Raw genomic sequence first — 10,239 nt, 5'->3', positions numbered from 1 at the left:
TGCCCTAATCTGTTAACTTCTCTAGGTTTGTTATACAATATAATATAATATAATATAATATAATATAATATAATATAATATAATATAATATATAATAATAACATGTGTTTAGAGATAAGAATATAAGCTTTATTTTTACCTTTAGTGACTTGAGTCTCATAAGCATGTCATGCCAATTAGAGAAGTAAATATAGTTATTTTATTGAATGCAAAAAATATTTTGAAAGAAAAATATCTGATTGTTGTATATGTACAGTTCTAGTTCTCTACTGCTATACTTACACTAGACAAACCCATAATATTTACTAAGATGAATTAAGGGAATGTCTGGCTGTCTCTTCTTGTTCCACCAGCTTTAGAATAAGAAAGTGAAATCCTTCCACTCTTGTAATATGAAAAAAAACCTGTCACTGCTGTTAGAGTGAATATATTCACAACAGAGACATATTACATAACTATTATGAACATTCTTTCTTAAGGTATGGAAGTTATTTCCTGGACTTTCCATGGTCTGCAGAGAAGCATATGCCCAATTTGGGTGATTTTATTTCTATTGGCCATGGTAGGTTTCCATGAGTTAAAGTATGTAACTATTTAATTTTAATGGTTGACATTTAAACTACTGCTAAAAATATGAAACCTACTTATTTTAGTATCATAAAATGAAGTAGAGAATATTATCCTAAGGCATCAAAAGTTTTCTTTGATATATATACATAGTATGATTTAATTTAAATAGTAATTTTAGGTGTGCATTAGAATTATCTAAAATTTTTTGCCAGTGCCATGTGAGAACAAATAAATAGGCAGACTTTGCTCAAGAGATTTTAAAATTTAAGAGGTGCTTCAGTATTAGCTCTTTTGTAACTTTCTAGTCAACTTCAGTTTTAGTAGCCACATAAAATACATTTCTTAAACTTCAACTTTTGGTTAGAGATAAACCAAATCTAACTGAGGAAATTGCAATTCACGTAATCATAAGTAGCATTTTGGGAGGGAGAAATAGTTTTGAATAACCATTTACATTTATTAGTTTTATTTAGAGAAAAGTAGAAACTTTCAAGATCTTAGTCAAATTCAGTTTGCCGAATGTGTATTGTTCCTGCTTTTGGAGATGTTTGAATTTAAATTAGTGTACTCTTAGCTTATTAGTGTGTGGTGACATTTTGTGGCTCTTGAAAATATCACACACAGTGTGTGACAACTACATTTTATAGTAGTACATTGTACAGCTTATAATAAGCATTTAAAAATATTACGTTATTTTGTACTTCTGCATTTGGTGATACATAAATTTTTGTTCATTTCTCTTTAACAGTATGTTTTTGTAGTTGGGGCATCTGGGTGGCTCCGTTGGTTAAATGACTTACTCTTGATTTCAGCTCAGGTCATGATCTCATGGTTTGTGAGACTGAGCCCCGAGTTGGGCTCTGTGCTGACAGTGCAGAGCCTACTTGGGATTCTCTCTTTCTTCTTTTCTCTGTCCCTTTGTGCTTGCTCTCACTCTTGTTCTCTCTCTCTCTCAAATAAACTTAATAAAAAATACGTTTATGTCGGTGCACCTGAGTGGCTCAGTTAGTTAAGCATCCAACTCTTGATTTTGGCTCGGGTCACAATCTCATGGGCATAGGATCCGCCCCATGTGTCAGCACAGAGCCTACTTCAAATTCTCCCTCTCTTTCCTTCTCTCCCCCCATCTCTCTCTGCCCCTGTCCCACTCGTGTGCATGTTCTCTCTTTCTCTTTGTCCCCCCACCTCTCTCTCTAAAAATAAATAAATATTTAAAAACATCTTTATGTAAAATCTTTTTATATGAAAATAATTTTCTGATGTTTTGTCACATTTCATCCCTAACTAAACAGTTGCCAAAGTTTGGGAGGAATTGGCTCATCGCAATAAAGCATTTAATATTTTAAACACTAATCATTTAAAAAGATTTTAAATATAGAAGTTACCATTAGTATAAATTTCATATTTGTTAGTAATTTTTTTAAGTTAGTCAGAATTCAGTAGGAAAATTAAATTAAAACAAGGAAATATCAGTTTCTAGTTTTTATTGTGAGAACTGTGATCATTTATGCTATAAGAATATATGTGTGTGTGTGTGTGTGTGTGTGTGTATGTGTGTATACACTAAATCTTACAAGTGCTTTGTCAAGGTTTTTGAACGGTGGTTGATTGTAATAAGTGTATGATCATTTCTGTTAGTAATAGATAATATTGAAGAAGCCAGAGACTTGAGCTATTAAGCCATAATTTTAACTAATGTCTGTCTCTTTAGGTTAGAAAAGTTTTTAAGATGTTTATTTATTGATTTTGAGAGAAAGAGAGAGTGAGGGAGAGAGAGGGAGAGAGAATCCTACATGTTCTGCATTGTCAGCGCAGAGCCTGACTTGGGGCTCAATCTCACAAACTGTGAGAACATGACCTGAGCTGAAATCAAAAGTTAGACACTTAACCTTAATGTTGAGCTACCCAGACACCCCTTGGTAAGGAATTTTAATGCAAAAAACTATCATGGAAGAAGGAGAGTTGTTAGAAGATTTTTTTTCTTTCCTGGTTGTGTATTATACCCATCCATAGATTTTTCAAGAGGTGTGGAAAGCTTTTGGGAAGAAGTTGAATTTTAACTAATTTGCATACCCAGTTAAGTTTTGTGATGTCAGTAGAGATGATACATATAAAAATGGCAGTGCTATCACCCTGTGCCTAACATTGCAATGGAGAGAACAAAAGGTTATAATAAGGTTTTTGTTGTTTTCTTTCAGCATTGGTTTACCAAATTACCACCTGTGTTAACATTTGAATTATCAAGATTTGAATTTAATCAGGCATTGGGAAGACCAGAAAAAATTCACAACAAATTAGAATTTCCTCAAGTTTTATACCTGGACAGGTATGGTTTAGAATACAGCATGACTTAGTTTTACAACTGTTTAGTAACCAAGTAAAGAATTACTGTGTTTAGAGGACATTTTTGTCTTATTTCTTTAGAATTAATCGTTACTTTTTTGCATATGTCTAATACTGTTTGTCAAGGAATGTGGAATTCTCTTTAGAAAAGTATAGTTACTGGGAATAATGTTATAAGGAAACTAAAAAATTTATATTTGTATTACAGTTGTCACAATTTTAAAAGATCTATTCTGTGTTGTCTGATACGTTATTGTAAAATGTTAAATGAATGGATCTTCTGTGGTATTGACTAGACTTAATACTGTGTCTATTTCTATGATATTTAGAAATGGTAATGTTAATTTTTCTTTTTCCTGAATAGATATATGCACAGAAACAGAGAAATAACAAGAATTAAGAGGGAAGAAATCAAGAGACTTAAAGATTACCTCACAGTATTACAACAAAGACTAGAAAGGTATTATAGCTTGAAGAAGTTATGAGCTAACTATAGGAAGTCATACTTTTAGTGACTCTCTGGAATCTTTCATTTTAAATATGCTTTGGGTGATTTATAATTCTAGTAGTAATCACTCTAGATTGATTTTTTGCTTCAGTAGTTTAGCTTTGAGTTTTGTTAGGAACTAATTTATAGTTGACATTAATGATTATTTTACTGTTTAAATTTAAATATTTTCAGTGTCAACTGGTAATGCTCATGGTACTAAAAGTAGATGCAAAGTTCAGTGATCTTTAAAAAATCCAAAAAACAAAAAGGGGGTGGGGGGTGGGGAAGGGAACACCTGGCTGGCTTAGTTGGTAGAGCATGTGACTCTTGAACTCTGGATCATGAATTTGAGCCCTACATTGGGTGAAGAAATTACTTAAAAAAAAATACAAAGTTAAACCAATCTAAAATTTTCTTCTTGTAGGAGACTAAAAATTGCTCTTAAGTTTCCATTAAAATGAATGGTGATAGGGTTTTTCTCCTTAATACAGGGGATATACAAACTCAGATGCCTACTAGGGCCTCATGGAGGCTTTATAAAGAAGGGAAGCAAGTATGTGTAAGCTGGTCGGGGAGGGAAGCCTAGAGGGCACATCTCTGGGGGGAAGAAGTACCTACTGCCTGCACCAGTGGGTGGTGCCAGTGTCATACCACGTGTGAATGTCTCTCGGTGTTTTCAGAATTTTCCAAAAGATGCCAGAATCAGACAGTCAGAAATGTTCTGTAATTCAGACAGAGTCTGCAGGCTGAAATGTGGCCTGATATGTCCGAGCTTGCAACCTTGGATTAATCTGTATCTCTTATTTTAGTATTAATTTTCAAATTAATAGCCCCAAATTTCTAAACAAAAATAATGTGTCATATTTCAATAATCTTTTATTTTTAAAGGTATCAGTAATCATGTTAAAAACTAATCAGAGGTAAAAGATAGGATGATAATGTTAGTCACACTCTTAGTCATGAGACCAGATGACAGATCTAAAAATAAAAACTATCTCAGGATGTGGAACTGTCTGTTTTCATTTTCCTATTGGGTTACAACTTCAAGCAGCGTTTAAAATAGCAGTATACGGACACATTCAGTTGTAATCAGCTTTGTTTTCGTTAATTTGGAGAACATTTAAGTTATTTTCAGTTTTAACATCTTCATTTGAAAGCAAAATTAATTTCATTGTTGAAAGATTTATTAGAGTGATTTTACCATGTTTTATAACAATTATCGTAAACAACCAAATGTGTTTATATAAAGCTAAAAGCACTTGTACATTTTATGGTTCACAGATACTTAAGCTATGGTTCGGGTCCCAAACGATTCCCCTTGGTAGATGTTCTACAGTATGCGTTGGAATTTGCTTCAAGCAAACCTGTTTGTACATCTCCTGTTGATGATATTGATGCTAGTTCTCCACCTAGTGTTTCCATACCACAGACGTTACCAAGGTAAAAAGTTTTCGTTCTACAGGGGCCAGCTCTGTTACCTATATAACACAGTAATAATCAATGCCTTTAAAAAGATTTCATAAAATGCACTTTGTGATTTATTTTAGTGGACTCTAAAAAAATATTAGATTCACCTAGAAGATTGCAGATCTTCTGGGTGCTTTCTTATTTTATTGTTTCAGTAGATTTTATGGTTGTGAATTGAAGTTTTCATCGTTATCTATTTCCGTTTGGAATTGTACTTTAGGTTGTCTTGGTAATATATTTCCACCTTTTATCCATGAAAATACTGTTAACTAGGTTTTTTCTGTAATGTAAGCAGATAAATATTACATAATTCCAGTACACATAGGATTTATCGAAATGATTAAACCATTTCTTCTGTAAAGCCACCATTTCATCATTATAATAATCTATTCCTCATAAATTGGGAATCTCACTGGATAGTAGATTAATCCACGTATTTCTCTTTTTTTTAAAGGGGTTTTCTGTTTGAAAATATAAGCCAATTTAATACTGTGTGTTTGGCAACATTTTTCTCCAGAGCCTCAGTGTAGAAAGTTTAATAATAAATATTTTATGCATTAAAAATACAGCACAGCGGAACAACAGGGGCCTCCTTCTGCAGAAGTGCCGAGCACATCTCCTGCACCGCTAGCTGCCGTTTCATCGAGGTCAGTCGTACATAAACCCTTCACGCAGTCTCGGATACCTCCAGATCTGCCCATGCATCCGGCACCAAGGCACATCACAGAGGAAGAACTTTCTGTGCTAGAAAGCTGTTTACATCGCTGGAGGACGGAAATAGAAAATGACACCAGAGGTAGGAAGCTTCTCACCACCATCTCATTTGGATATGTACAATGTTAAAATTGAGAAGGGAAATCACTTCTGGATTTCATATGTAAATATTGTAACGTATTTTTTTTTTAGGAAGTTTTTTTTTCTGTAAGATAAACTAGTCTGGCTACCCGTTTTTCTGATTGTAGTATCAGGTTCAGAGAGACCAAAAGATTTTCCCTGGGCTACTTAGTTGATTAATGACATAACAGATGGTCTGACTTTCTAGTTTAGGGCTCTAAATTTATATCAAATTGGTATTCACAGCTACTTCACTGGTGAAACATCATACAGCATTAAATTTTGTATTTGTCAATTAGGCCCTTCCCCTAATGTTTGTGTAATGAGTTAAATTGATAAAAAAAATTTTTTAGGTTTAAGAATTAGAAATATGAATTTTAATTTTCAGTATGCTCTAGCAGAGATTTCTAGGTATGTTCTAATAGTTCAATGCCTGTCTGTTATGTGTTTTAACTGGCATGCAGCAAAATTAGAAAATAAGGACAATGCTCTGTTGGGAGTAGGAGTGCACACGTGTACGTGTGGGTATGTGTTGGTGTGAAATTGCCATCTGGCTTTTCTTGGTAGGAACTCTTCTTTATTCTGAAATTATGTCTTTGCTATTTTACTGTTGTTACAATATCCTTTTTCTTTTATTTTAACGAAGTCATCAATGTTTTATGATAGATTTTATTATACTTTTTCTTTGCATGTCAAAATATACTATGCAATTACCATTACTCAGTTTTATCCTAATTTTGTTTTTCTATGAAAAAAGTAAAAATCTAAGAGCTACTCTTTTGTACCAAAAGATCGGAATTAGGTTAAGCAATCTGGATTGTTAGATTTTAGATGCCCAACTTGCCTCTTTATAGACAATATGTAAATAAAGACCAGTCCTAATGTAATATAACATAATGTAAATAGGGTATGATTGTTGACTAATAGTGTTAGTGGCTGTAAACATTTCCCTTCGTATTTGTCATATATAAGGAAATTTTTTACATTTGAATTTATTAATAAACATTTATTGAGCACTGTACTAGGTATTGGATAATTTTCTGCTGGACTTGGCAGATTGTGTTTGTTTTTATAAGATTCCTTTCAGAGGGGTGGAAGCTAGGACACTTTTGACATCAAGGTAGTGATTGAGGAAGGAAAGAAATGAACAGATAGAATCTACTTTTTGGAGAAAACTGACACAGGTAGGTTACTGACAAGAGGTGAGAGGGAGGGAGCAGTTAGGGGTGAATCTCTTTGTTTTTAATACTAGTGTGAATAGATAGATGGAGTGTACTTTTGAAAAGAGCAAACTGGTGGGAGAACAGGTCCCTATCTTGGAGGGGGAAATAGGAATATGATGAGCCCACTTTTGGCCATTTTAAGTTTAAGGAACTTGGGAGACATTCATATGATAAGGTTTTGGACTTTAAAACTTAATACTTTGGACCTTAATAATACTGTGGATCAGGTAAGATTTTCCTTGGAATGTTTATTTACTCTTTTTTATCCCTGTTAATTAGCTTTAGCATTATTTTTTTTTTTAAATGAAATCCAATCTTATTAGTCCTTTCTTTTTTTTTTTAATTTTTTTTAATGTTTTATTTATTTCTAGGAGAGAGAGAGAGACAGCGTGAGCAGGGGTGGGTCAGAGAGAGAGGGAGTCACAGACTGAAACAGGCTCCAGGCTCTGAGCTGGCAGTCAGCACAGAGCCCGACGCGGGGCTCGAACCCACGAACCGTGAGATCATGACCCAAGTGAAAGTCGGACGCCTTAACCAACTAAGCCACCCAGGCGCCCCAACTTTAGCATTATTTTTTAAACTTGTGTAATATTCCAACATCTGAGTAGGATATAATTTATTTAATTTCTATATGGATACTCGCTGCAAATGGTGCTGGCCCTCTACCTACATATTGACATACTTTTGTAAGTAGGATATATTCTTAAAAGTGTCATTTCTGGGGGATACCTGAATGGCTCAGTCGGTTAAGCCTTCAACTTCGGCTCAGGTCATGATCTCACAATTAGTGGATTCGAGCCCCACGTCGGGCTCTGTGCCAACAGCTTGGAACCTGGAGCCTGCTTTAGATTCTCTGTCTCCCTCTCTTTCTGCCCTCTGCCCTGCTCACACTCTGTCTCTCAAAAATAAACAGGAAAAAAATTTTTTAAAAAGTATCATTCTGGTCCAAAGTGTATATATTTCAAATTTCAAATTTTAAGAGTTTAAAAATTTTCCGTCCAAAACATTGAACCAGTTTTTATTCCCATTAACTGTATGAAAGTGCGTGTCCTAACATCCTCCTAACATCCTCTTAACTTTTTAAATTGTGGTAGCCTGAAAGTTGAAAGAATAGTATTTTAGTGCCTTAATTTGCATTTCCTTAATTTTGAGTGAAATTTTGTTTTTTTAATAAATTTCTCATTTATGACACTTACCTATTTTTTATATTGGACCATTTATCTTTCTCTTACTGCTTAATAGAAACTTTAATGGTATGGGTATTAACTTGTTGCCTGTAGTGTGTGCTGTGGGTATTATTTTCTCAGTTTGTCTTTGTCATTTGACCTGTTTTATGTTCATTTTGTTTTCATAATGTAGATTTTCCTTTTTTTGAAAAAAAAATTTTTCAAGGTTATTTTTGAGAGAGAGAGCACATGTACGTGCATGCATGAGTGGTAGGGTTGGGAGGAACAGAGGGAGAGGGAGAGAGAGAATCCTAATTAGGCTCCATGCTGTTAGTGCAGAGTCTCGTGTGGGGCTTGATCCCATGAAGCATGCATGAGATCGTGACCTGAGCTGAAATCAAGAGTTGGTCGTTTAACTGACTGAAGCATGCAGGTGCCCCTATAATGTGGTTTTTCTTAAGTTTGGAGAGAGAGTCTTTTCCTTTATGGTTACTAGATTTTCTGTCCGTCTTAGAAACAAAAGGTCTTTCCCCACTCTGAAGTTATTAATATTTTTACGTAGTCTTTCACGGTTTCTTCCTGATTCTTTACAACAGCTTCATAGTATAGGGTATACTGTAATTTTATCATTTCCTCATTAACAGATATTTAGGTTGTCTTTAGTTTTTTAGTTGTTAATGGGCAATATAGCGGTGAGTAATTTTGTAGAATGAATTTCTACTGGAAGTAGAGGTAGTAAGTTGTTGGGAGTCTCAACATTATTTCCATTGATGATTATAAATTTTTATTCAGTTACACATATGTATATAGAAGGTATGTGGTAATGTTATTTTATTTCAATCCAAAGTTTTCCTATTTTCTATAAATATGTAAGCGGCTTTAGATTTTTTTTAATTTTTTTTTTTTAGAGAGAGTAAGCAGAGGGAAAAGGCAGAGAGAAAGAGAGAGAGAATCTTAAACAGGCTGCATGCTCAGTGCGGAGCCCGGCTTAGGGCTCCATCTCACAACTGGGAGATCATGACCTGAGCTGAAATCGAGTCAGACATTTAACCATCTGAGCCACCCAGGTATCCCTAGATTCAGTTTTTATTGGAACTTTCCTTGGTATATTTGAACAAAGTTTACTTTTATATAGACTTGGCACATTTTCTAAATGAACCATACTTGTTTTGGTTTTGAATTCTACATTTGTGCTGTAGCTTTTATTAAAGAGAAGTATATTTCATCTTCTACAGATTCCCAATAGTGGTGTTTTTAAGAATAGTTTTAAGAACTTTTCTTTATTTCTCTAACATATTGGTAGGTAAACCATTAGTCCCTATCTTATGTCTGGTAGAGACTTACTTGATGTTAATCATTAAATTATGTCTTCTCTCCTTAGATTTGCAGGAAAGTATATCAAGAATCCATCGAACAATAAACCATTAGTCCCTATCTTATGTCTGGTAGAGACTTACTTGATGTTAATCATTAAATTATGTCTTCTCTCCTTAGATTTGCAGGAAAGTATATCAAGAATCCATCGAACAATTGAACTAATGTACTCTGACAAATCTATGATCCAAGTAAGTTAAATTTTGAGTTCGTAAATGCTATCAAAATTATTTACGTATTTTTATTTATATTATTAACCTAATTCTTAACCTATTCTCCTAATGTGTTTTGTTATAAAATTGCTGATCTTAAAGATTCCATATTAATATTTCTCACATTGAGTTGTATCCTCATACTATATTTGTTTATTCTCTTGATTATTTTACAATAAAACCTAGCAAAAATTTTTAGAAGGTCTTAGTATTTTAAAAAAGTACAAGGAAGAAATTATATAATCTGTTAAGGATGTTAAGATTATAGGGGGAAGTATATAGGGCTCAGTTACATTTTAACTTTTGGTATACATTATGTAGGCCATGTTGCTAATTCATCAATTTATAATTATGAAGATTTAGCCAAATCGCACTATATAAAAATATTCATCATAAGTTCTTTATTTGAAGGAAATATATTTCAAAGTTTTGAAAATCATCCTATTTATATACACACTTTAGATTATTTATCTTCCCCTTTTTTATTTCACAGTGTAATTTTTTTTCAAAATTTTAATCACAGTTTTGTTAAAAACTTATTCTTCTGTGGTATTCTCCAA

At 33.5% G+C, this 10,239-nt stretch overlaps 1 protein-coding gene across 3 annotated transcripts in view; it reads left to right on the top strand.

Moving 5' to 3' along the window:
* USP25 (ubiquitin specific peptidase 25) overlaps positions 1 to 10,239 on the top strand; it is a 122,334-nt gene that overhangs the window by 65,941 nt on the left and 46,154 nt on the right. For 2 of the 3 annotated variants that reach the window (XM_077765646.1, XM_077765645.1), the window contains exons 10-14: positions 2,769 to 2,896; positions 3,278 to 3,373; positions 4,685 to 4,843; positions 5,440 to 5,666; positions 9,588 to 9,658. In XM_077765646.1, coding sequence (XP_077621772.1) covers positions 2,769 to 2,896; positions 3,278 to 3,373; positions 4,685 to 4,843; positions 5,440 to 5,666; positions 9,588 to 9,658 — 681 coding nt within the window. Of the gene's footprint in view, positions 1 to 479; positions 563 to 2,768; positions 2,897 to 3,277; positions 3,374 to 4,684; positions 4,844 to 5,439; positions 5,667 to 9,587; positions 9,659 to 10,239 lie in introns of all 3 variants that reach the window. The other variant, XM_077765648.1, reaches the window with a different exon arrangement.

The sequence above is a fragment of the Crocuta crocuta genome, unplaced genomic scaffold, assembly GCF_008692635.1.
Source record: "Crocuta crocuta isolate KB4526 unplaced genomic scaffold, BGI_CrCroc_1.0 scaffold174, whole genome shotgun sequence".
Lineage (NCBI taxonomy): Eukaryota > Metazoa > Chordata > Mammalia > Carnivora > Hyaenidae > Crocuta > Crocuta crocuta.
This window is presented reverse-complemented; position numbering and strand designations above follow the sequence as displayed.